The sequence below is a fragment of the Bos taurus genome, chromosome 25, assembly GCF_002263795.3.
Source record: "Bos taurus isolate L1 Dominette 01449 registration number 42190680 breed Hereford chromosome 25, ARS-UCD2.0, whole genome shotgun sequence".
In the NCBI taxonomy this organism is placed as follows: domain Eukaryota; kingdom Metazoa; phylum Chordata; class Mammalia; order Artiodactyla; family Bovidae; genus Bos; species Bos taurus.
This window is the reverse complement of record NC_037352.1, coordinates 41,379,057-41,402,062: the sequence shown is the minus strand read 5'-3', so window position 1 is coordinate 41,402,062 and position 23,006 is coordinate 41,379,057. Positions and strand designations below refer to the sequence as shown.

Sequence of the window (23,006 nt, the reverse complement as noted above, 5' to 3'; positions counted from 1 at the left end):
TGGAGGCACTGGAAAACCTGGCTGTTTATGTATGAACATGTGCAGCTCACCAGGAGACCCTCTGCCCTCCGCAGGGGGCCCTGCCCCCACAACCCACAGCCAGCACACCCTCTGCCTGGCGGGCCGGCTGACTTGGGGGCTTGCACCTCGGCCCCTCCCTCCAGGGCCCACCCCGCCTCCCGCAGCCCATGTGGAGCCCTCCCGTGTGGCCTGCAGCTCCCGGCTGCCCCGCCCGGGTTCTGTCCATACGGGGAGGCTGCCTGAGCTGCCGGCCGGGGGAGCCCGGCAGGTCCCTGGGGTCACCAGGTGGGCGCAAGTGCCTTCTTCTGGGGCTGCGGGCCCACCGGGTGAGGGAGCGGCCCCTGGGCGCCTGGCAGGGCTACCAGGTGACCCACTCCACCGGCCGCAGGTGGGTGGGCAGGAGGCTCCCAGGAGAGGCCTGACCTTTGGCAAGATGGTCAGCGGGCAGGGCGCCCTGTCCTTTCCAGGTGGCCGCTAACCGCAGGCCCCCTACAGCTCCTCCGCGGGTATTAGCATCCTCTTCTCCACGTTGCGGCCCTTCCTGCCCCCACCGGGGCCGCCATCTGGGCTGTGGGTGGGCGTGCGGGGTGAGGGCACACTGCCCTGGCCGGGCCGGGGGGCCTCCTGTGTGGCCTGCTGCGTGTACTTCTGGTAGGCGGGTGAGAAGTTATGGATGGCGTCCTGCACGATGTCCTGCGGGCTCATGGTCTCCTTGAGGCCACTGGAGATGCTCTGCATGGGTGCTGAGGGGGCTGGTGGCGGGCGGTGGGTGGGCTGGGCGCACCCCGGGCACGCACCACCCCGCCCCTCATGCGCCCAGCCCCCAGGACCTGGCTTCCTCCCTGCCAGCCTGCGCACTGCCCAGGGCTGAGGCCTCTTTTCTGCATGTCCAGGTCCTGGCTCAGCCAGCAGGGGGTGACTCCAGGATCCCTGGATCTCAGCCCAGCCCTGGGGCACTCCCAGCCCAGACCCTCTGCCAGGTCGCCTTGGGTTGGCCCCCACCTTATCTTCACCTTGGGGTGATCCCTTCATCTCCTCACCACTCCAGGCTGACCAGTCCAGGCTGAGGCCCGTCCCTACCCACGTGGGCCTTTCTCTAGGGACACCAGCGCCAGCCAGCTCCCCGACTCTCCTGCCAGGCCTGTCTGAGTGCCTGGGGGTGCTGGTGAGGACCCCTCAGGCCCAGGGGGCAAGGAACTGTCTATCAGCGCAGGGACTCACTCAGCTCATCCCGCCCCTGGTCTCCTCCCTGGGACTGTGTGAAGGTGACGCCCCTGCTGGGGCTCGTTCCTTCCTTGGGGCCGTCTCCCTGCCCACCACGGTGAGATGGGGAACAGAGGCGTGGTTTGGGAGCTGCCCAGGCCCCCCCAGCACCCCTGCCCTAGAGACGGTCCAGGAGCTCCTCACCCGGGCTGCGGGCCCTGCATACCTGGTGAGCTCTCTGTCTTCTCCGAGTACACCTGGCAGGTGAAGGCATAGCGCAGGGCGATGGACGCAAAGAGCATCTCAATGCAGATGATGAAGTTCTGGTAGCCGGCGGCCACTGTGCCGGCCCCCACTGTGCTCCCATCGATGACCTGGACCTCGGGGATGACCCCACACCTCTCCAGGATGGCCAGCAGCAGCCCTGGGGAGTGGTGATGGCTGCTCAGTCAGCTGCTCCGGACAGGAGGCTGGACGGGAGCCGACCCCAGCCAAGACCCGCCCCCGCCCCCCCCACCCAGCCGAGGCTGCGTGAGCTTGGTAGGGGTCTGCAGGGCCTGAGCTCAGTTCAGGGGGACTGGGTGCCTCCAGTGCTGGGTCCTTGGCGGCACAGCGGGCATCAAGAATTCCCAAGGGCCTGTCTTGCTCTCCCCCTGGCCCCAGCTGCTCACTGTCCTCTGAGAAGTGGGGGCCGGGAGTGCCCAGGGGGTGGTGGGTGCATGGCTCCAGCACCCCTCTGGGCGTCCTGACTCCCCACATCAGGCCCCATCTGCTGGGGGGTCCTCGCTGTCTCCCCTACTGAGAGGGCCACCGGCTGACCAGGGCTGCAGCTGGGGGTGGGGCTGGGCTTGAGGGCACCAGGAACGTGCCCACCCACCCTGCCAGAAAGAGAGGAAGATGACGGCCTTGATGGTGAGGAACTTGAGGACGGGCTCAAAGGGCTGCAGCAGCTCCCTGGTGGCAGAGTAGAAGAGGAACAGGGCGTACAGCGCCAGGCTGACCGAGGCGTTGTAGACGAGGGTGATGTACAGGTAGCCGCTGCGGACGCTGCGGGCCAGGACGGGACCCCGTTAGGGCGGCCACAGCGCTGTGCCCAACCCCATCGCACCCACTGTGCCACTGGCCTGAGCCCCCAGCCTGGGCACCGCAGAGACTCAGACCTGGGCCCCCCTCCAGGGCCGCACGGGGCACCTGGCGGGGAGGCCGAGGAGCTGAGGGGCGCTGGTCTCCAGCTCCCGCCCCCTCCAGGCAGGAGCCCCGCTGCCCCTCCCCAACCTCCCTCCATAGGAACAGCCCTGTGCAAGGCAAACCCACGTCGTGTGCGGGCCTTGGTGTGCATGTGACTGTGTGAGCAGGAACATGTGTGCACACGCATGCACACGTGAGCCTTATGTGTGCACGCGCATGTGTGCGCTCCTCTGTGACAGCGTGTGCCTGCACATGTGCATGTGTGAACATGTGTGCACGTGAGCAGGAGTGCGCATGCGTGTGGCTATGTGCAGGAGCGCGCAGGCGTTTGAGATGCGAGCAGGAGTGCACATGCGTGTGGGATGTTCCTGAGGCCCTGGCCCAGGGGCACGTTACGAGGGCGGAGCTTGGCTCCCTGGGTGCCCTTAACTCCACCCCGGCTGTCCGGGGGCCGTGGGGTCGGGGCCGCGAGGCCCTGGGGTTCCTAGGCCTCACGTGGGAACAAGGGTCTGTTTGCCACAGCCTTGCCCCCGGCCCTTCCCCCTGTGCTAAGCCCTGCCTCCCGCTCCGGCCCCCACCCCGCCCTGCCCGCATCCCGGCCGGGCCTCACTTGAAGTCCCCGTCGTGGTATTTGCCGAACGCCTGCAGGACGATGGTGACCAAGGCCATGATGGGCTTCACAATGCAGAACTGCAGCGTGGCCTGGGGGTCGGGGAGGGGCTGAGGATGGTGGCTGGGGGCCACTGGTGAGGAGCCAGCCCAGTAGAGCCAGCCCAGCATGCTGGGTGCGCAGGGGCTGTGGGGGGCTGGCCGGGCGGCCCAGGGACTCACCTGCTTGCAGAAGCGCAGAAAGCCGATGGAGTAGGTCATGCCCCGAAGGCAGCAGGTGCCATGGAAGCAGCTGGTCCTGGGGTGCAGGAGTCCCTGAGGCGTGTCCCCGGAGGATACCCCCAGAGTGTCCTGGCTGCCCAGCAGGGGGTGGGGGACCCGCGGGCTCTGGGCAGAAGCTTACCGGACGGGCTTTCCCCGGATCTCAGCCATGATGGCGCTCTCACCCCCCAGGTACTGGAAACAGAGGCTCAGGAAGCTGTAAATGACAAAGGCTGCAGAGCAGGGTGTGGGCAGTGAGCCTGGGCCGCCCACGAGGCCCGCTGGCCACGCAGAGCTCCTGGGCACCCCCTGCCCAGGAGACACAGACACACTCCTCACGGGGCTCGCAGCCCAGCCCTGGGACGTTCCCCCGGGCAGGGGGGTGGGGCCAGAGCAGTCCCTGTGGCTCTGACTCCCCCACGACCTGGCCGACGGCCTCTCCCAGGCTCCGGCCGGCCCAGCTGCAGCCCCTCCCCCACCTTGGGAGCCCGGGAATCTCCTTGGCACCCCTGATCTGGCCATCTGGCGGGGCCCTCGCTAAGCCAGACTCAGGCTGGCAGGGGCTGTGCAAGCCCCTGGGAGCCCCTCACTCGCTCCCGGGGCCCTGGAGAGCTGGCAGCACCCACCTTCGTAGCAATCCCTCACGGAGTCGAAGTAGATGTAGTGCTGGTGGCCCCCCAGGAGGAGGAGGCTGAGCCAGGAGTCGAAGGCGTAGACGGGGACGATGAACAGCAGGCGGATGATGTAGCGCTGCTCGTGGGGCACCGTGTAGGAGCGCAGGTGCAGGTAGATCTGGGCAGGCAGAGAAGGCAGGCCTGGGGCTCGCTGCCCGCCCGCCCCCAGCCCCCAGCCAGCGAGAGGGAGCAGAGCCAGCCTCGCTGGGCCCTGCCCTGAGCCGACGCTGCGCACCAGGAGCGTGCATAGTCACGGGCGTGCTCATTCATTCAGGGGTGGGCATGTACGCTGGCCTGCGGAGCAGTATGGCACGGCGACATGGGGCATTAGAACAGCTGATGCCTCCGACCCCTCCTTGGGACTTAGCCCACGGAACAGATTTATTCAGAGACGAAGACAGGATTCACGTTCAAGGATGTTCATCGTAGGGACACAGGAGACCGAGCCTGGTGGTGGGCCCTTGACTGCCTTGCAGAGGGCGACCCTCAGCCCCGGACACCAGCCTGGGGGGCTGCTCCGAGAGAACGCAACAGGACGGCAAAGCAAGTAGGGCCCAGGTGTGTGCCAGAGCCGGGCAGAGACGAAGGGGAGGACATCCCTGGATGAAAGGGACAGATGGGTAGTCCCCATGATCGCCTGTAACCTTCCTACATCATCTTTGTTTTCTACGAGGACATGAAAAAGCAGTGAGGGGAAGAAGCACAGGGAGCCAGGCAAACAGGTAGCTGGCCATGGGCCCCAGCACCCCTGGGGGGCTTCCTGGAGGAAGCGCCATGAGGGAAGGGGGAGGGGCAGGCTGAGCGCAGAAGCCCAGCCTCTGGGGGCACAGCCCGGGGTGGCGGGGGCAGGCTGGCATCATCAGGCTCCTTATCAGCTGCTCCCTCCCCAGCGGGTGCATTGGGAAGGGCACAGCTTGACCAGCTATCAGGAGACAGACTCGGGCCCTTGGGCACGCACTGCCCGCTGCGGGCCTCGGCAAGCCGCTGTCCCCTCAGGCCTCAGTGCCCCGTCTTTAAAGTGAGAGTTGAGTCGCTTTCTGTCCCCCTGGGTGGAGAGTGAGGGACTCCCTGTTGGGGTGGGGGGAGGAGAGGAGGTGGGGGCCTGGGAAATGCCGCCCACAGGCTCTCCGTAAGCCCTGCCCAGGCCGTGGGGCCCCGGGACACTGGGCTCCAGACACACGCTCCCAGAAGGTCAGGGCTGAACAGAGGGCCAAGCCAAGGCCCAGACTGTGGCTGGAACTGGGACAGCCTGGACCCAGGACACTGGGTGCCCACCCCCCCGGGTGCTCGTTGTCCCACAAAGCACAGCCGCCTGGGAACCTAAAGCCATGCTGCCACCAGGAAGAAGGCCTGGCTTCCGTGTGATGCAAACGCACCACCCACCTGTCTTGTCTACCCATCCAGATGCTCCGGGACAGCTTGCTAAAACTCAGGGCAAATACTGCCTCCTCCAGGAAGGCCTCCCGGATGGCCCCAACAGGAAAGGGCCACCTTCTCCTGCCGCTCTCGGCTGCACCTGGCCCACCCTAACATGCTTGCCCTGTCCCCCTTACGACCGGTTATCTGAGGCCACGCCTAGACATGCACCAGCCTGGGGGCGACTCTCACTGGGGGGGCATCGGCCCCCACGGCCCTGCCTCGAGGCCTCTGGCCTCCTGCTGTCCTGCCAGCCAGTCTCCTGACTGCCCCTGCCGCAGGCTCACTCCGCCAGTCCAGCCTCTGCAACGATGCCAGCCAAGCCATCCTACGGGGCCACTCTGCCCTTGGTGCCCAACCGCAGCCTCCTCTGGCTCCCCAGCACCCCTGGCTGAGGGCCAAACTCCCACATGTCCGGGGAGTGCCTCCAGCCCGGGGAAGCCCTCTCCTGCCAACCTGCACTCGTACCTCTTTGGGCTGGTCCTGGGCTCCCGAGCTGCTCTGCTGTCTGTGATGCCTGGTACCCACTGCCCAACGCTGCCCCCAAGCACCGCCTCTCACCGCCCCCCAGCCACTCCCTCACTGTCTCTGCCAGGCCTGGCAGTTCCACCTGGGGCGACCTGGGTCCCCAGCTCTGGGCCCCTCCAGCCACGCTCTGACCCCCGGGAGTAGAGGACTCTTCCCCTCCCAGCAACGTGGGCCTGGGAAAGACCCCCAGTCTTTCACAGCCTCACTCTCCTCGTCCGCGAAAGCGGACCCTGCCGCTGACCTCAGCGAATGGACCCACGGCCTGACAAAGCGCCCCGGGGTTGGGTGGGGGGGCCGGGCATCCAGCGAGAGTTCTTCCCACTGCTGGGCGGAGGCTATCTGTCTTCCCGCCCGGCTCTCTGTGTCCCCTGACCCTCCCTGGCCCCACGTGGCTGTGGTGAGCCCCGGGGCGCTGCTCCTCCAGCCAGCCAGGCCTCAGGGTCTGCCCCAAGGCCGAGCAGGCCCCCTGGGGCTGGGCTGCGGGTCCCCAGGGGGCACCGAGGGGAGGCTCACCTGGTGGCCGGTGAGCACCAGGGCCGCCCACACGAAGACGCCCGAGACGCCGCGGGCCAGCGGTGAGGTGAGGAAGAGGGGCCCGGGGCCCTGGGAGCCGTTCCCGGCACGCTCCATCTGCGGTCCCGCAGGCCTGGCCGGTGGCGTCCACGCCAAGGGGGTGCCCAGGAGCCCCGGGGTGTCAGTCATCTGTAGAGGGAGGAAGGGCACATGGGGCGTGGAGAGGGCAAAGGTGCGCTGGGGGCGGGCGGCATGTGGGCGGGCCGCAGCGCCGGGCTGCGCGGCCAAGCTGGGCTTTGGCCAACGGCCCTCCCACAAGGGTGCCAGGCAGATCCTCCTGCCTGCGTGCCTGGGCTCTGGGCAGCCCTCTGTGTGCAGGGACCCAACTCCGAGGCCCGGCCCCGAGGTGCTCTCCTTTCTGGTGTCTGCTGCCTGGGCGCAGACACCAGCCGCCCGCCCGTGACCTGGGGCGATGCCCCCTCTGGTGTCCTGGGCTTCGGGGAGCCTGCGTCCAGGAGCCAAAGACATCAGAGGAAGTCGGGGAGTCCCCGTGGCCCTGCCTGCCGGGGGTGGGGTCTGGGAAGCCAGCCAGACTGGCCCTGCCCTCAGCAGCGGACGGGGTGGGGGGCGCGCCCGGTACCCACCCACCCAGCCTGCCTGCCTGACCATCTGGCGTCCTGCTTGGCCAGGGCTCCTGGCCACCCCAGGACTGCTCGCCCATCCTGGGTGCCCGCTCTGCAGCCTCTTGTAACCTGCTGGGGCGCCAGGCACCTCCCCGCTCTCGCACTCGAGGCCTCCACCCCGCCCTCCGGCCCTGGTCACAGGGCCCAGCACCTACCTCTCAGGCAGGAAGCTCCCCAGCCAGTCCTGGGCGCTGGGCCTCTAGGGAAGCCAGGCTGGTCGTTTGCGTGGCCAGTGAACCCGGCAGGCGGCCCTGGTGGGGGTGGGACCGGGCTACCTTTGGGAGGCCACACCAGGCCCCGGGAGGGGCGGCAACCAGCAGGCACAGCCCCGTGGCCCCCCCAGCCTCAGGCGGAGGGCGGGCCAGCAGAGGGGCGGCGCGAAGGCGGGCCCCTCCCATGACACTCTATCCCTCCCCCGGCTGCTTGCTCCAGGCGGCTGGCTCCCGGACTGCCTGCCGCCAGGTGCCCTCACCTGCCTGGACCAGAAGGCCAGGCCCACGGGGGCCTGAGACAGGGGGTGGGTCTGCGGCGGGCCAGGGTGGGCTGCACTCCTGTGGGTACAGGCTTCCCGTTGGGCTGATGGAGTTCTCCGAGGAGACAGTGGGCATAGCGTGACATCGAGGGTGGATTAAATGCCCCTTAAAATGGTTAAATCTATTATTGGGTCCCAGCCCCCAAAAGTCTACTGGGAATGTTCCTGTGTTTGTCTGCTGGAGGAGGGGAGGAGGGGCCTGGGTGAGTGAGAAAGGCAGCTGGGCCTGCGGGGTCAGCCCTGGCAGGGCCAGGGGCTCGCCCGCCCGGCCTCGGGGTGGCAGGGGGCGCCTTGGCGGGCGTCAGCGCGGGCACCTGCCCACATGGTCTTTCCTTGGTGCTGCCCACCCTCCCTGAGGCCCTGGGTCAAGGCATCAGGCTCCTTACAGAGGCGGGAGTTGTTGGGGAGACGTGACTGGGCTCCCCAGGGGTATGGGGGTGCTCCAGAGAGGCTGCCGGCCCCTGTGCCTGCGCCCGTCCACCCATATGGTTGCCCAGGGAGCCCCCAGATACGCCCTGAGGCCCTGGTCCTGACCCGGAAAGCCCGGGACTGCCCCTCCCCCAGACCCCTGCAGGCTGCCTTGGCCAGAGTCCCCTGGGCCCAGTGTCATCCTGCGTCCCAAATGTCACCTCCTTCAATTCCACAGGCGCGTCAGGATCGCTGTGCCCTGCCCAGCCCACGCCCGGGCCCCGGGGAGCCAGCGCCCTGCGCATGGGCTCCCACGCTGCCTGGCAGGTGGCTGCTGCGGCCTGTGGCTTCTCCCGCCGCCACGAGTTCCTTCGGGCCCCCAGCCCCGTCTGCCCACTGCGCGGTGGCCACACGTTGTAAGCCTGGGCGCCCGCCCGTCCTGCGGCTTCCTGATCAGGTCGCCCCAGCGGCTGCCTCGGCCCCGCCTGCCGCCGGGATCCCGGCCTCCTCGGAGGCCCCTTCACCTCACTGTGCCTCTGTTTTCTCATCTGCAAAGGTGAGTCTGAGTTCCACCAGCCCTTCCGTGGGCTGCTGTGTGCAGACTGCAGGCCCTGCCCCACCTGCTCCTTCCTTGAGCCCCAGACCGCAGATCGCAGACCGCAGAGCAGGGCCACGTACCAGGCGTGGCAGGATCAGGAGCCCTGGGGGGGTGAGGCGTGGCTTCTCCCGCTTAGAGGGAAGGACCAGCTGTGCCAAGCCCACGCGTGACTGGCGAAGGGTCCCGGGTCTGGGGAAGCAAGGACTTCAGCACCCAGTCCTGGGAAGGGCCAGGGCGAGGCTGACCCTTCAGCCACCATGGGACTCTTCAGCCAAAGGAGGCCTTACGCTGTCACAGCCACACTTCCTGCTCGCCCTCCTGGGGCTGGACACTGACCGAGCCTGTCTCGGGACAAACCTGCCCACCCAGAGGCCGAGGCCCCTGAATGCGGGTCCCATGACAGGTGACGGGGCCCCAGGTGGCTCCCGGCCGGGTTGCGGGAGGCTGGGACGCTGCAGACCCATCACAGACCTCAGCGCCCTCGTCCCAGTGCCTGCCCCTCACCGCAGGGACCTGACACCCGGGGCACTCAGCCTGGGTCGGGCACCGAACCTCCCTCCAGGCATTCCTGCCGAGCCAGCCCCTTTCTAGGCCGGCCTGCTGCCTGGGGACATCTCCGGGGTCATGCGGGGGCAGACTCCCTGCCTGCCCTCCTTGCATCCAGGCCCTTCCCGTGCCGAGAGCAGCCCACCAGGGTCCTTTGATGCCCCCTAGGCCCTCGCTGACAGTGCCCACAGGCAGTGAAAGGACTCACCCCTGGGCTGTGGCTGCTGCCAGCAGAACGGCCGGTGACTCAGCCCACACCCGCACGGCCTGCACAGGGCGGCTGTCATGCCCCAGGACGCCTCTGCAGCCCGCGGGGGATGAGTCCCGGCCTGGCTGCCCACCAGCCTGCAGGCCCCGAGCCCCTCCTCCACTCCCTCTGGGCCTCAGCTTGGCGGCGGGGGAGGCGCTGAGGGGCCTTCCAGCTCTAGTTTGGGGGCAGTTTTGGAAGCATGGCCTCTCTCTGTCCAAGGTGCTGGCTCCTCACCTGGGCGGAGCCCTGGGCCTGAAGCCGGGGGTGCCCGGCCCCAGGCAGAGGCAGGCCTGGGAGCCTGAGGGCCTCTCACTGTGTCTGTGGCCATGGCCGACTGTGGCCTCTCCGGGCCCCGGTTTCTGCGGGCGATGATGGCCGTGTCCGGCAGGGCAGCCCTGGTCAGCACGGGACTCGGGAGGCGCTGCCGGCTCCTCCCAAAGGCGGCCTCGGCTGCCGCCGCCGGGGGCTGGGCGAGGGTCCCGCCAGCGAGCGCACGTGGGTGGCCTTCTGCTGCCCAGTCACCGAGCCAACCAGCCCTGCCCCGCGATGCGCGGGGACCCACACGAGGCTTTCTCCTTGCATCCTGCCCTCTTTCCTGCCCGTGCCCAGCCGAGTCCCTGCCAGGCCTGCTGCCTTGGTCCCCGGGACAGCCTGTGCCTGCCCGGGGCCTGTCCATACCTGCCTGTTGCCCCAGAGCAGACTGGGGTGCTGACCTGGGCCTGGCCTGACCGGGCTGGCCTGAGGGCCTCTTTGGCCGCGGGGTGGCACCCGGGGCACGGGGTGCCTGGCAGGGGGCACAGCCTCTGGGGTGGAGGTGGGCTGGGGATAGAACTGCTGTGAAGCTCAGAATCTCAGGGTGTGGGTGTTTCTCTCCAGGGGTGCACAGGGGTCCAGCCTGGACACATCTCTCTCCTGGGTGTGCGGGCACGCCCACACACACACACACACACACACGCGCGCACACACACACACACACAGCTCACCTCCCTGGTAACGCCCTCGGCCGTCCGGCCGGGCCCCTGAGGCAGGTCTGACGCAGGCCTCCGGGCCTGTGGGGGTGGCGGGCTGTCCGGAACCACCGCCAGACCTCCAGGCCTCTGCCGCGCCTCCTCCCTGCGGCTGGGGTCAGTCCGATAGGCCTGCTGCTGGGAAAGTGCTGGCCCTGCCCCAGACCCAGCAAATGCCTCCCTGCTGCCCGCCCCAGCTGCCCTGCCAGGCCGGCCCTACCTGCCTGGGTAGCCCAGCCACACCCTCCTCCGTGCCCTGCCCAGGGTTGGGGCCAGCAGTCCTTCCCACCCACCACCCACCTGGCTGTCATGGCTCCGACCTCCAGGCGTGGGTCTTGCTGGACCAGTGACTGCTGTGGCTCTGGGTCCTGCGTCTGCCCGGCCCGTCTGTGTGGCCGGGGGGTCCGAGGCCCGCTTCACATGCGGCGAGGGTTGAGTGGGGTGATGTGGCGTTTGCCACACTCGGAGCACCCCCACCCAGCCCTGCTCTGTTCACGCTGCTCCACTTTCCTGTCTTCCGTCCCTTCTGCCCTCAACTGCCCCACGTCAGGGAGCCGCGCCTCCCGGGGCTCCGGCACCTCCCATGTCTCGCAGTCTGTGTGGAATGTACCCTTCTGATGTCCCTGGTCCCCACAGGAAGCCAGGCCTGCCCCCTGCTCTCCAGCTGTGACTGTGAAAGCCGGCGGCGCGCTCACCTCCACACCACTCAGCCAGCTCTGAGCTCGTTCTCGCGGATCCGGCCATCACCCTCGTCCCCTGCCCAGCGCCCCCTCCTGATCTCCAGTTTCCCTCCAAGGCACGAAACAGAACAGCCGATGCCAGCTTATCCAGCTGGGCCTGCGCCCGCTGCCTCATTCAGTGGGCTGTCTGTCATAATTGGTTCAGGAGGATCCAGGGCTCCATCAAACCCCGGACAAACTGCTTGGATGGATAACCGAGGATGGCCGCCCTCCTGGCCTCTCTTGACCGCCAAGGGACCCACTCGCCCTTGACTCTGAGCTGGGGCTGCAGGCCCGCCCTTGACTCTGAGCTGGGGCTGCAGGCCGTGTCCACTTAGGAAAAGGCAGCAAGTGGGAGAACGTGGGCTTCTCTGCTTGCAGCTCAGCAGCAGGGGTGTCTACACCACCTCACCCCACCCCGCGTCCACCCCATACCGCGCGTCCACCCCACACTGCGTTGGTCCAAGGCCACGGCCTTGAACAAGGGCGCTTCCTGCACCTGTCGGCGTTGCAGGGGCGGGCACACCGACCCCACGTGTGTTATCCACATTTGGCCGTAAATTGCTGGGAGTTGTAATTACAGTTTGATTGCTGGGTAAAGCACCATATGCAGCCTTTCCATCTAAAGGAATAACAATTTCCACGAAGCCGACAGCCCTGCCTGCGGAAACCGCGGCTTTATGGATCTCTTTATTGGAGTGTGTCTCTCCTCCTGAATTACAGCAGCTGCGAGCAGAGCACCGCAGAAAGGGCCAAGCGCCTTCTCACACGAGCCGCCCGTCTTGATTTACAAGGCAGAGCAGAGCAGCGAGGCGCTGGCTTCAGTGACGGAAGTCTTTGCTCTCAATAGCTACGACAGCTTTGGGCAGCTATAAGTACCACTTAGGACAGCGCTGGGGACCCTGGTTTCAATTATACGTCAGCCGTCCCCCCACATTCCCGGCGGGCAGCTGTGGGACAGCACAGATGATGGGCTCAAGTGTGTTTGCATCCTGGGGCCGGTCCCCTGGGGGCCTGAGCAACTCGCCCCGTCCTGCTGAGCCTCAATTGCCTCCACTGCCCACCTGCCTCCTAACACAGTCACTAGGACTCGGTCAGACGGCAGGGGCGCCGCCAGGGCCTGGCGCGCAGGAGGCCACAAGGCTGCGCACGAGCCCTGCACGCAGAGCACGGAGGGACGTCCGCCCGCCGTGTCAACGAGGATGGCCTGTCCCTTAGAAAAGGGACCGGGAAGTGCCAGCATGGGGCTGGGGCCGGGTGAACAGCGTGGGAAAGTGAAAGTTGCTCGGTTACGTCCAACTCTTTGTGACCCCATGGACTGGGGCCCGCCAGGCTCCTCTGTCCGTTGACTTCTGCAGGCAAGAGTACCAGAGCGGGTAGCCTTTCCCTTCTCCAGGGGATCTTCCCAACCCAGGGATCACTCTGGTCTCTTGCATTGCAGGCGGATTCGTTACCAGCTGAGGTACTAGGGAAGCCAGTGTGGCCCATCCAAGGAGTCAGTGTGAACGGCGTCCCTCGGGGCCCTCTGCTTGCTTCAAACCCCAGCCCTGCCGCTTGGTGGCAGCGTGCCTCTGTTTCCTCAACTGCTGTGTAGACCTCATTGGGTGGGCGGGAGGATTAAACGTGTTACCAGGACTGAAGGGTGAGCCCAGAGCTCACCAACAGGCAGGGTGAACCAGACCTCTCGTACATTTAGGGGCCAAGTCAGAAAACCAAAGCTGCAAATCTGGACTTAGCCCCAGGCTGGAGCCTGACCCGAGGTTCAGGTTCCCGGCTGGCCAAGCAGGAGAAGCGTTTCCAGACTCGTCTGATGCCTAGACGACAAGCGTGCTAATTACAGGCTGATACGGATGGAGGCGGCTCCGGCCCAGCGGTGCTCGCGTCGCCCCGTGTGCCCGGCCAGGCGCCGGTCCTCCAGGAGCTGTGACCCCCATCATTCCCAGGTGCTGCTGACCTCCCAACACACCTCTTCTACTCCGGTGTCTGTGTCCCCACACCTGCCGTGACCTGTGTCACCCCTCGGGCCCTCTCGTGTGGGTGGACAGGCCTTTCCCTTCTCCTGTTGGTCAGCTGCTTTCTGGCCTTTAAAGCGTCCGTGCAGGCCCTCCAAGTGCAGACGCCAGGCAGGGTCTTCTCAGGAGAAAGGCCAGGGCTGAGAGCGAGCAGCAGGGAGGTGGACCCAGAGCCCCCAGCCAGATGTGGCCGCCGAAGAGCCCTGAGCTGCCCAGCATGGATCTGCCCGTTTCCCCTGATGGGGGCCTGGCTCCCAGGTCCCTGAAGCTCCCCACACAGGGGCATCTGCTCCGCTCTAGAAGTCTGGTGGACCCTCGTACGACTGCCTGGCCCTCCTGACACAGGTCACCGGGTCACCCCACAGCTGGTGTGTGCCTGTGGGTTTACCCGACGGTCCTGAGGGGCTGTGAACGTGCCTCCCCGGGGGCCCCGGCATCTGCTGAGGGAACGAGCCTTTGAACAAGGCTGTCTTCTGTCCCATGCTCAGCAACCCCACTCGAGTCCTTCTCAGCTTAGACCAGAAGCGTGGTCTCGCCATCACCAGTCCCCGACAGCCCCTAACGTCCCAGTTTGAGCTTCTGCACCCCGGCCGTTCCCACGAGCACCTGCGTCGGTGGGGGGATGCACCTCTACCCTCTGCATTTAAGCACGTGGCTCTGGAAGCTAGGGTGCCAGCCCATCGCGAGGCCGCGAGCGGCGTCTGGGCAACGGAAGGATCAGAAAAGCCACGGGAAGAGGAGCAGGATGAGGGAGGGGGTAGAGTCAGCTCCTGGAGCCGTCTTACCATGTGAACCTCAGATCGAGCTTTTGCCAAATAGATTTTCCTTCCCCCAGCTGTTCACTGCAATGAACGTATGTCGTGTGCCTGACATTTCTCAGCGTTGTTAAGAAGAATGGTAAGGTATTTGGGGATATGCATTTATTTTTAACAATAAAAAAAACTTCCCCCAACAATTGAGGGCCATGGCTCATCCGTCACTTCTCACACACGTGAGGCTCTGGACCTGGGGAGGAGGACTCGCAACCTTCTCAGGACGCGCTTCCTGTCCCTCCACAGGGGCCGTCAGCCTCCAAACCAAGGCCAGCCCGAGGCATCTGTTTCTTCCAGCCAGAGAGCTCCTGCTTCTAACCAAAGGAGCACCTTCAGATCCTTGCGAAGGTGTCTGAGTTGCCGCATGGCCCTCCTGGATGGCAGGGGTGGCCACGCCAGGGTCACCACACCTGGCACGCCTGGATCACCTCCTGCAGGGCCTTCACCGCCTCCATGCTCTTGTCCTTCGTGGCCAGGGCAAGGAGAACAGCTCTGTTCCCAGCTTCTTGAGACACAAATGCCACCAGGTTCTTTGCGAAGACATGGACGAGAGGCTGAAGAGGGAAGGGGGGAAGACCACTGTAACTGAAGGAAACCTTTTTCTTCTTAACGGCTTCACACAGTGCCTCTCAGGAGGCCAGGCCAGCTTCCCGGCCCCTCTCTCTCCTGGTTCTCTCTACTCTGGAAGGGCCATGAGAGTCCACAGAGGGAAAGCCTGTCAGACCTCACAGATGATTTTCCCGAACGGGGCAGAACGGCTCTCACTACCATGAGGTACTATGATGGGGTCAAACTGTGGCACAGGCTTGCATTACAAAGCCAATACCTCTGCGTGTGTCTGATAAAACGCTGATGGGCTGCATGCAGCAGGTGGATGCCCTCCAATTATCTTCGGGGCCCGCGCAGTGCTGCCCTGGGCTGTGGTGGCGGGGGGACAGGGGTGCGCTTGCCTACTAGATGCTCCACATCCTGACAAAGTACGTGCACTGGGAGCCCTTCCCAGCCACATTACCTCATCCTTCCCGAGGAGGACTTTGGTGGTCAGCACAGGCTTGCCGACGTCACTAGTCACACTGCTGGGCTCCAGGGAGACCAGGGTACCCATCTTCCCCAGCTGGGTCACCACCACCAGGATGTGGCTGCTGAAGGCCGTGCAGACCACCTGGGTGGGGACTCCGCACACCACCGCAGTCTTCTGCTTGGACGTCAGCAAGGGTTTACCTTCCATTGCGGAGTCTGCTCGATGGCACCTTACATTTATCTTAAGAAAAAAAAAGTAAATCAATCGATGGCAGATAGCCTGGGAGCTCCAGAATAAACACTATTTGGCATTAAAAGAGAAATGCCCATTCAAAAGCCTGTCTGTTCGCCCACACAAGCTTTATTCGCCCGGAACTTTCTGGATTCACTCAGACACAGAGGTACCCAGGCTAGATGTCAAAGAATGCTGCTCCCGATGGAGGCAGACGAGGACTCTTCTTCCCCGCGCGAGGGCCCCGCCCCACCCCGAGGGTCCTCCCTGAGTCCCGGCGGCCCGCCCTCGCAGGGGGAGTAGGCGCCGCAGGTTCGGAAACCCGGCAGAGCAGCGGGCCGCGCCTCCGCCGCCCCTCCGGTCCGCCCACTAATCGTTTCCTGCGTTTGAGGAAACCGTCGGTCCCACAGAAGCAGCAGCACCCCTACCACAGCGCGGGGACGAGGGCGGCGGGGGCCAGGCGGAGCCCCCGGGGGCGCCCAGCCTCTCCGCCCGGCTCCAGCCCCACCGGACGCCCACTACCCTGCCACCCGCCATGCCGCCCGCGCTCACCGCGCCGCGCCCGGAAGTGACGCACGCAGGCTCCGCGGGCCCGCCCCCGACAGGCCCCGCCCTGCGAGCGCCGAGCCCTCCCCTCCCCCGGAAGTGCAGCCTGCGGGACTTCCGGCTCCCGCTGCGGCCTCGGGGCTCTGTGCTGTGGGGTTCCGCGCGCCCGGGCAGCGAGGGCTGGGCGCCATGTTTGCGAAAAGGGGCTGCAGCACCAACCCCTGGGCCTCTCGGCACCTGGCCCTCAGGCGAGGGGAGTCTGACTTCTCCAGAAGGGCGTCCCCGCGCCCTCCTGAGGGAGACTCTGCAGCTCTGTGGTTGAGGAACCTCAGAAACAGGGTTTCTGGCCCCTTGGCCCTGGGTTCCTGGACCTTGAAGGAAGCACGGGGAGCTGAGAGAAAAGCAGGGCTGGACGTCACTTTAAGCGCCGAAAACATCCCCGTCAGGACCCTTGACGTAGCGCGCAAGAGACCTCAGTGTGGGGCCCTCTGGGTTCACCCAAATGCCTGTTGACTGAAAAAAAACACACGACCTAAAAGTCGGGAGTTAGGTTTTATTCCTTGGACAAAACTGAGGACTTAAGCCCAGGACGCAGCATCTCGGATAGCTGAGGGACTGCCCCGAAGAGGTGAGGGCGGAGCCAGGGTATATAAGGGTGTTTGCAACAAAGACCAGGTAGTCCGAAAGTCAGAAGATTGCTTAATCCAGGAAAACCAGGCATCTCCAGGAATTCAGCGCTTTCTTACGTTCCTTTGATGTGCACCTCAGCTTCCCGGGGCCAGCGTCCCGTGCTTTCTCACCCGAGTCCCCTCAGGGTGCACCGTCGGGCAGCTGTGATGTGACGGCTTGTAGGCTGCAACATCTGCTTACTGATAGAGCAGGTGACATTTTTCACTTAGAGCAGCAGGAACCAATGGGGATTTACAGCCAAGGTTCAGGATAGGGTCAGTGGGTGGGAAATTACTAAGAGGAAAGGGGGGTGAGGGGTTTCTAGGCAGGAAAACCCAGCAGAATTCCTGCTGGAGGCAGGCCAACGTGGCCTCAGACCACCTGGGGGACGGTGGGGAATGAGGAGCTGGTTAGACATTGGTGGTTACCAGACATGCAGGATGGGGTCGGGGGGCAGTTCTTGCTAAGACTGGAAAATGCAGAGATACCACAGAAGTCCAAAAGTGAGTGCCTAGTTGGGAAAGAGTTCAGAGGGACTTCCCTGGTGGCCCAGTGGATAAGACTGTGCTCCCAGCGCAGGGTTCCATTCCTGGTCAGGGAACGAGATCCCACATGCTGCCGCTAAGCCCAAGCTCTGCAGTGAAGACCCAGCGCAGCCAAGATTAAATAAACTGTGGCAGAGAATTTTTTAAAAAACAGTTCAGGGAGTAGTCTGGTCTAGGAGAGAATGTCAGTATGCTCTGCCTGGCAGTAACAAAAGCCTTTAAAAAAAAAAAATCTTTTGGGGGCTTCCCTGGGGGCTCAGTGGTAAAGAATCTGCCTGTCAGGGCAGGAGACAGGTCCAATTCGTGGTCCAGAAAGAGTCGACATCCAGAGGGGCAGCTCCACCTGTGCACAGCTTCTTAGCCTGTGCTCCGAAACCCACAGGGAGAGAAGCCACCACCATGAGAAGCCCATGCACCGCGGCTAGAGAGTATCCGCCACTCGCTGCAGCTAGAGAGAAGTCCTGGTGGCGACGAAGGCCCACACAGCAAAATGCATATATTTGAGAGTCACTGAGGTTGTAGAGACCGCTTTTGGTTGCACCACGTGGCATGTGGGACCTTAGTTCCCCGACCAGGGATTGAACCCGCGTCTGCTGCATTGGAAGTGCGGAGTCTTAACCACTGGACCTCTCGGGAACTCCCTGACTAGGGCCTTTGAGCCCCTCGTGGTGTGCCAGGCGCCTCTGCCCTCACGAGCCCCTCTGGGCCAGCCGTCCACGGCCGAGGGCATGATGACAGCTGGCATTTATTTGGCACTTAGTGTGCGCCAGGAGTTGTGCTCAGTGCTTTCCTGCAGTAACGTGTTTAATCTCAACCCCACTGAGTAGACACGTTACCATCCCTGTCATATAGACGGTAGGTTCAGGCTCGCCGGACTCGCCCAAGGCCACACAGCTGAGAGGGGTGGAATCTGGCCTTCCGAATTTTACCCTTGATTACTGGTCTCATGATGCGCTCGCCCAGGTAAAGGGGAAGAGCAGGGGCAGTGCTGTCCTGAAGCAGGGTAACTTCTAGTCCCCCCAGGGGTCTGAGAGCCCCCCACACGCCCTGCACACATCTCTCTCTCTGAGCTGAAGTGGTGTTGGCAGAGGAGGGTCTTGTGCTGACCCTGCAGTAATCAGAGTCTTGAGCCTCTCCCTGGAGAGATGAACACCCCTGAGGAACCTGTCCGTCTTCCTGACGGCCTGTCACGGCGGACTCCCCCCGGCCAGGCCTGTCCACATCACTTAACCCCTTAGGAAGCCCTGTTGGCATGTCCAGCTCTGCGACCCCATGGACTGTAGCCCACTAGACTCCTCTGTCCATGGGATTTCCCAGGCAAGAATACCGGGGTGAGTTGTCATTTCCTCCTCCAGGGGGTCTTCCCGACCCAGGGATTGAAACTGTGCCTTCTGCCTTAGCAGGCAGACTACCCCTGAGCCACCTGGGAAGCCCTGGGTGGCACCCTCCTATCCTTACTGCTTTTTCTCAGGGTTTGATAACTCCGTGCACAATCCAAGTTATGTCAAATGAAGCATGCTCCTTGCACAGTGATTTCTGGTGGCATGAAAGAAAAAGGCTTGTCTGCAAAAAATGATCAAGACAGACATAAAAGTCAAGAGAAACCTTGTATTTTGAGCTTTTTTGCAGCCAGTTCACCAAGGGAAAGATTAGGAGAAAGTGAAAGTGAAGTCACTCAGTCGTGTCTGACTCTTAGCAACCCCATGGATGGCAGCCTTCCAGGCTCCTCCATCCATGGGATTTTCCAGGCAAGAGTACTGGAGTGGGGTGCTGTTGCCTTCTCCAAATATTCAAAAGAAGAAGCATACAGTTTCTCAGGCAGGTCTAGGTTTTTGTTGGCTCTAAATTTAAACACCCATCCATCCTCATGTGCCTCAAAAGCCAATTGCCAATGTATTGCCGTGTGAAACCTGTAAAAGGTTCGTTTACTTTTATTTACCAACTCATGCATTCTTTCTCTGAAGGCAAATAGGTACGAGAAATCTGACCCCCCCGAAAAAACCCACCCAAACAAAACAAACCCCCAAGTCTGGAATAAGCTTATCGCTTTTATTAACGAGATGCTGAAGAACAAAGTAGATAGCTTTTTAAAGATTCTTTTTGATGACCATTGTTTAAGTCTCTGTTGAATTTGTTGTAATATTACTTCTGTTTTATGTCTTGGATTTTTGCTTTGAGGCTTGTGGGATCTTCGCTTCCTGACCAGGGATAGAAGCCACAGCCCCTGTGTTGGAAGGTGAGCTCTTATTTTTGTTGGACTGCCAGGGAAGTCCCTAAACTGGATAATGTTTTTATGATGGCATTCTTTGGTTTAGATCTTTGGTAAAGCCTGAGTACGAAGGACATATGAGGTGAGATGCTGTCCCAGACTGAGGTGATGGCCGTCCAGGCAAGGGACTCCTGGTGGCCTGAGTGGGTGTGTGAGCAGAATTTACACAGTTACAATATCGAGCCTGCCCTTGACTATTTGAGTGCAAGATGAGACTTGAACTGGAAAGAAAGATCCCTTAAATGAATTCACTAAAAATGGGAATGACATAGTAATGATGTCAGTGGTGGGGCAAAAGAGTTTGAGAATTTCTCTTGAAAAAAAAAGGAGGGGGAGTATCTTGAATTTGTCTCGTATTCAAGGAAATTTAGGTTCTTAATGCAATGATGAGTTGTAGAACCAGCGAAGAATTAATCAGGTGGAGTGTTGGCAAGTCATAATTTTCCCAACAAATTGTATGCTTGCTCTCCACGTTCTCCTTCACATCGTGTATGATTTCCCCAGCTCTGTCATAAAGAGGGTCAGTTGTGCTGAGATATATACGCTCAGCATCCATTTCCCCAGGAGCCTCTCCTAGCCCCTTGCTGTTCACGTCACTCACAGTGGGAGCCCCAGCCTGACACCAGCTTTGTCAGTTTCCTGGTCCTCGGTTGCACAGTCAGGCCCTCCCACACTTGCCAATGGCTTTGGGCCAGGTCTGAACATCCCTCAGCATTTCATTTATGGACTTACTGAAATTTTGCATCTTTTGCAAGATTTACAACCTGACTTGATCTGCACTGCACTTCCACAGCCTCACAACATGATTCCCAGGGCGTTCAGTGTTGGGGGTGTGTGTGAGAGAGAGAGAGAGAGAGACAGAGAAAGAGGTGGAGAGAAGTAGATTCTGGAGCTACACAGTGAGGGACGCCTGAGCGGAGTCCAACTATGCAAATAGTCAATTCATTCATGAAACTTCTTGTGTTATGACAATGTCTCTTCCTCTGCAGCCTCCTGACTGCAGGCACTCAGGCAGCTGAAACCTGGACCAGCAAGACTTCCAGGTATCGCAGTCTTGGAACAGGTAAGGCATTGCCAGGGTTTGCCTCGGTCTTGTAGAGGCAACATCCCTCTAAATTTTTATGAGACGCAGCAGTTAGTGGAACCCCTTTACTTATTCATTTGACTGCACCTCCTGGCTTTCGGGATCTCACTTCCCTGACGAGCAGTTGAACCTGGGGCCGCAGCAGTGAGAACACTGAGTCCTAACCACTGGACCGCCAGGGAAGTCCCGCTTTGTTTGTATAAAGGGTGCTCGCTCTCACCTCTCTCGGCCAGTCCGGGTCGCAGCCATTGGAGATTACATTTGTAATGCAGGCCTAGACGCAGCCGGGGCACAGGGCTTTAATGTCAGGAGTTCCCTGGCTGTCTGGTGATTAGGACTCGGAGCTTTCACTGCCGTGGGTTCAGTCCCTGGTCGGGGAACTAAGATCCTGCAAGCTGTGTGGCTCGGTCAAAAAAACAAAAAGTTAACGCAAAAGCATTAACCCGTGTATCTAGGAGTTTAAACAGTGCTCCTAAATACTATATGTCAAACAAGACGTTGTAAGTGGGAATGGCAGAATATTTAGGACTTCCCAGGAGAAGGTAATGGCACCCCACTCCAGTACTCTTGCCTGGAAAATGCCATGGACGGAGGACCCTGGAAGGCTGCAGTCCATGGGGTCGCTAAGAGTTGGACACAACTGAGTGACTTCACTTTCACTTTCATGTATTAGAGAAGGAAATGGCAGCCCACTCCAGTGCTCTTGCCTGGAGAATCCCAGGGACGGGGGAGCCTGGTGGGCTGCCGTCTATGGGGCCGCACAGAGTCGGACACGACTGAAGCGACTTAGCAGCAGCAGCAGCAGTGGAAACCACTCGTTCACTTTCTGCTTCTGTGGTTCAGCCTGTCCTGGGCATTTCCTTCAGATGGGCTGAGTTCTGTGGCCGGTCATGTCTGGCTTCCTCCCTCAGCCTTCGAGACTCATCTGTGCTGTGGCCTGGGTCAGTGCTTTTCCCTCTTGGAGGAACCCATTCTTGCTCGTTCAACACTTGGGAGGATTAAATGACATCCCACTCGCAGAAGGGCCTCCTTTAGGGCCTGGCCCATACGAGGCGTTTACAGTCTCCTCCCCCTCACGGGTCATTGAGTTCCACTGGCAGTGCTCTAAGCACAGGCCCTTGCGTGATCCGTGACACCAACCGCTCCGTGCGCCAAGCTTTTGCAAGCAGCAGAAAGACCGGGAGAGGCTCGGTCCCTGATTCCCCTCGATGCCGAGTCTGGTATCAGAGCAGCATCCTGGGGACCGTTGGGGCGGGGAGGTACTGCTGCCATGGCCCCCTCTCTGGAGAAAGGCTGTGATGACGCGGACGCCGCGTCTTGCTGAAGCAGGACGTGCGTTCAGAAGCAGGCGCAAGAGCTGCGGGGCCGAGAGGGCCAGCGTGGCAACCACGGCCAGCCTCAGGGTGTCCGCAGACCTCGGTCCACTCGGCAGCCCTGCGGTCGAGGATGGGGCACCTTCGTGCTTGCGGACCCCGCTTGTCACCCCCAGCCTGCCGCTGCTCTTTGCCCTCGGCAGGGTGCAGCCTAGTCTCAAGGCGTGGCCGCGTGCCCGGCAGTCGCCTGTGTGGTGTGGGGCGCCCCCGCTCGGCGGTTGCAAAGAGCCTTGAATGAGCAGCAGCATGGTCCCCAGCCAGGAGGCTCTGGGCCCCAGAAGCGGCCTTTCACTGAACCCAGTTATCTGGGAAAAGGTGGTGCACCGTGACTTTTTTACGAACTAGGTTTATCTAAGTTGAGGGAGGGGGAAGGATATAAAGATTAAAGGCAACCCATTGAAAATCACATGTATTTTATTGCAGGAACAAAACCCTGGGACTCCCTGAAATTCTGACTTTTCTTGAGGGAAACAAACACCATCGACACCGAGCCCAGTTTATAAGGGTCTGGGGAGTGTTTCACCGGAAAGGGCGTAAATCCTCTTCCCCAGGCCGGGAGTGGAAGCAGCACCTGCTCGTGGAGGCCGGTGCCATCTCTCCGGCCAGGTGCCCGCGCGGTGCCATCTCCGGCCAGGTGCCCGCGCATGGCCTGGCGGTGCCCCCGGCTGTGGAGCTTTATGTCAGCAGGAGTATTTTTATTTAATGTCATATGGTAAACACAAAGAAAATCCTCTGTTTTTGCACCTAATTTCAGCAGGGCACAGAATTAAGAGTTTAGCTGGTTGCCTTGTTTTCTGCTGAACTTAGGCTTCAGTATTTTTGTTCCTGGAGCGAAGCTTCCTGCCCTCATTAGAGAGATTGAAAACTTCCTTGTACTCATATCTTACACTATTTGTTTAGTTCTTTAATAAATGAAACCCTAATCCAAGTGCAATTTCCAAAAGCCTTTCTTTCAATATTTTAAGAAGTTATTTCCCCTGATGAGAAGCCGTCTTATCGCCCCGTGTCGAGCTGAACGACAGAGCCTGCCAGGCTGGTTATCGGTCGTCCTGTCCTCTCTTACAGGGAGAGGACAGAAAGCCAGCACACGGCTTTGATAAAGCTTGGCCAGGTTGGATTGTATTCTAGTTGGTGTGAGACAGGGGTCCAGGGAGTGGGTGGGTGTGGGGAGGGGGTAGGATGGAGCCCTGTCCCTGGGCCCTGACACTAACTTCTGATGACCATGGACCATGCCCTTCTGTGCTCTGGGCCTCCATTTCCTCATCTGTAAAATGGGAAAACAGGCTGG

General features: G+C 62.0%; 3 protein-coding genes and 1 long non-coding RNA gene across 8 annotated transcripts; 2 read left to right on the top strand and 2 right to left on the bottom strand.

Moving 5' to 3' along the window:
• Positions 1-10,575, bottom strand: TMEM184A (transmembrane protein 184A). Of its 3 annotated transcripts, none has more exons than NM_001046272.1 (9): positions 10,414-10,575; positions 6,414-6,602; positions 3,909-4,074; positions 3,425-3,515; positions 3,244-3,319; positions 3,023-3,114; positions 2,102-2,271; positions 1,451-1,648; positions 1-773 (listed from the first exon to the last, which is right to left on the bottom strand). In NM_001046272.1, exons 2-9 carry the CDS (start codon positions 6,600-6,602, stop codon positions 511-513), a joined length of 1,245 nt encoding a protein of 414 aa, NP_001039737.1. In that variant the 5' UTR covers positions 10,414-10,575; the 3' UTR covers positions 1-510. The 3 variants fall into 3 exon arrangements, with proteins under 3 accessions (NP_001039737.1, XP_024840685.1, XP_005225186.1); XM_024984917.2 differs by lacking the exon at positions 10,414-10,575 and adding an exon at positions 7,252-7,415 and having other exon boundaries at positions 7-773; XM_005225129.4 differs by lacking the exon at positions 10,414-10,575 and adding an exon at positions 7,080-7,171 and having other exon boundaries at positions 7-773.
• On the top strand, positions 7,581-11,808 carry LOC101903991 (uncharacterized). The gene is made up of 2 exons (XM_015460540.3): positions 7,581-8,592; positions 11,074-11,808. Exons 1-2 carry the CDS (start codon positions 7,951-7,953, stop codon positions 11,155-11,157), a joined length of 726 nt encoding a protein of 241 aa, XP_015316026.1. The 5' UTR covers positions 7,581-7,950; the 3' UTR covers positions 11,158-11,808.
• Positions 11,809-14,073: 2,265 nt separating this feature from the next.
• Positions 14,074-15,809, bottom strand: PSMG3 (proteasome assembly chaperone 3). 2 transcript variants are annotated; one of them, XM_005225070.5, is made up of 3 exons: positions 15,661-15,809; positions 14,993-15,241; positions 14,074-14,534 (listed from the first exon to the last, which is right to left on the bottom strand). In XM_005225070.5, the coding sequence occupies exons 2-3, from the start codon at positions 15,206-15,208 to the stop codon at positions 14,382-14,384; spliced, it is 369 nt and encodes a 122-aa protein (XP_005225127.1). In that variant the 5' UTR covers positions 15,209-15,241; positions 15,661-15,809; the 3' UTR covers positions 14,074-14,381. The 2 variants fall into 2 exon arrangements, with proteins under 2 accessions (XP_005225127.1, NP_001039524.1); NM_001046059.2 differs by having other exon boundaries at positions 15,785-15,802.
• Positions 15,810-15,888: 79 nt separating this feature from the next.
• LOC112444335 (uncharacterized) lies at positions 15,889-22,646 on the top strand. 2 transcript variants are annotated; one of them, XR_003032661.2, is made up of 4 exons: positions 15,889-16,406; positions 19,171-19,228; positions 20,251-20,324; positions 22,142-22,646. It is a non-coding gene; the product is annotated as an uncharacterized lncRNA (long non-coding RNA). The 2 variants fall into 2 exon arrangements; XR_009492911.1 differs by having other exon boundaries at positions 15,889-16,659.
• Positions 22,647-23,006: the final 360 nt, after the last annotated feature.

Excerpts from the sequence above, each read along its gene's own strand:
- LOC101903991 (XM_015460540.3), top strand. The coding sequence starts at position 7,951 with ATGGTCTTTCCTTGGTGCTGCCCACCCTCCCTGAGGCCCTGGGTCAAG. Across the intron at positions 8,593-11,073 it reads CTGTTTTCTCATCTGCAAAG|GAAGCCAGGCCTGCCCCCTG; the intron begins GTGAGTCTGAGT and ends TGGTCCCCACAG.
- PSMG3 (XM_005225070.5), bottom strand. The coding sequence starts at position 15,208 with ATGGAAGGTAAACCCTTGCTGACGTCCAAGCAGAAGACTGCGGTGGTG. Across the intron at positions 14,535-14,992 it reads TCCTCCTCGGGAAGGATGAG|CCTCTCGTCCATGTCTTCGC; the intron begins GTAATGTGGCTG and ends TTCCCTCTTCAG.
- TMEM184A (XM_005225129.4), bottom strand. Across the intron at positions 3,320-3,424 it reads ATCCGGGGAAAGCCCGTCCG|GACCAGCTGCTTCCATGGCA; the intron begins GTAAGCTTCTGC and ends CCTGCACCCCAG. Across the intron at positions 774-1,450 it reads GAAGACAGAGAGCTCACCAG|CCCCCTCAGCACCCATGCAG; the intron begins GTATGCAGGGCC and ends GCCCGCCACCAG.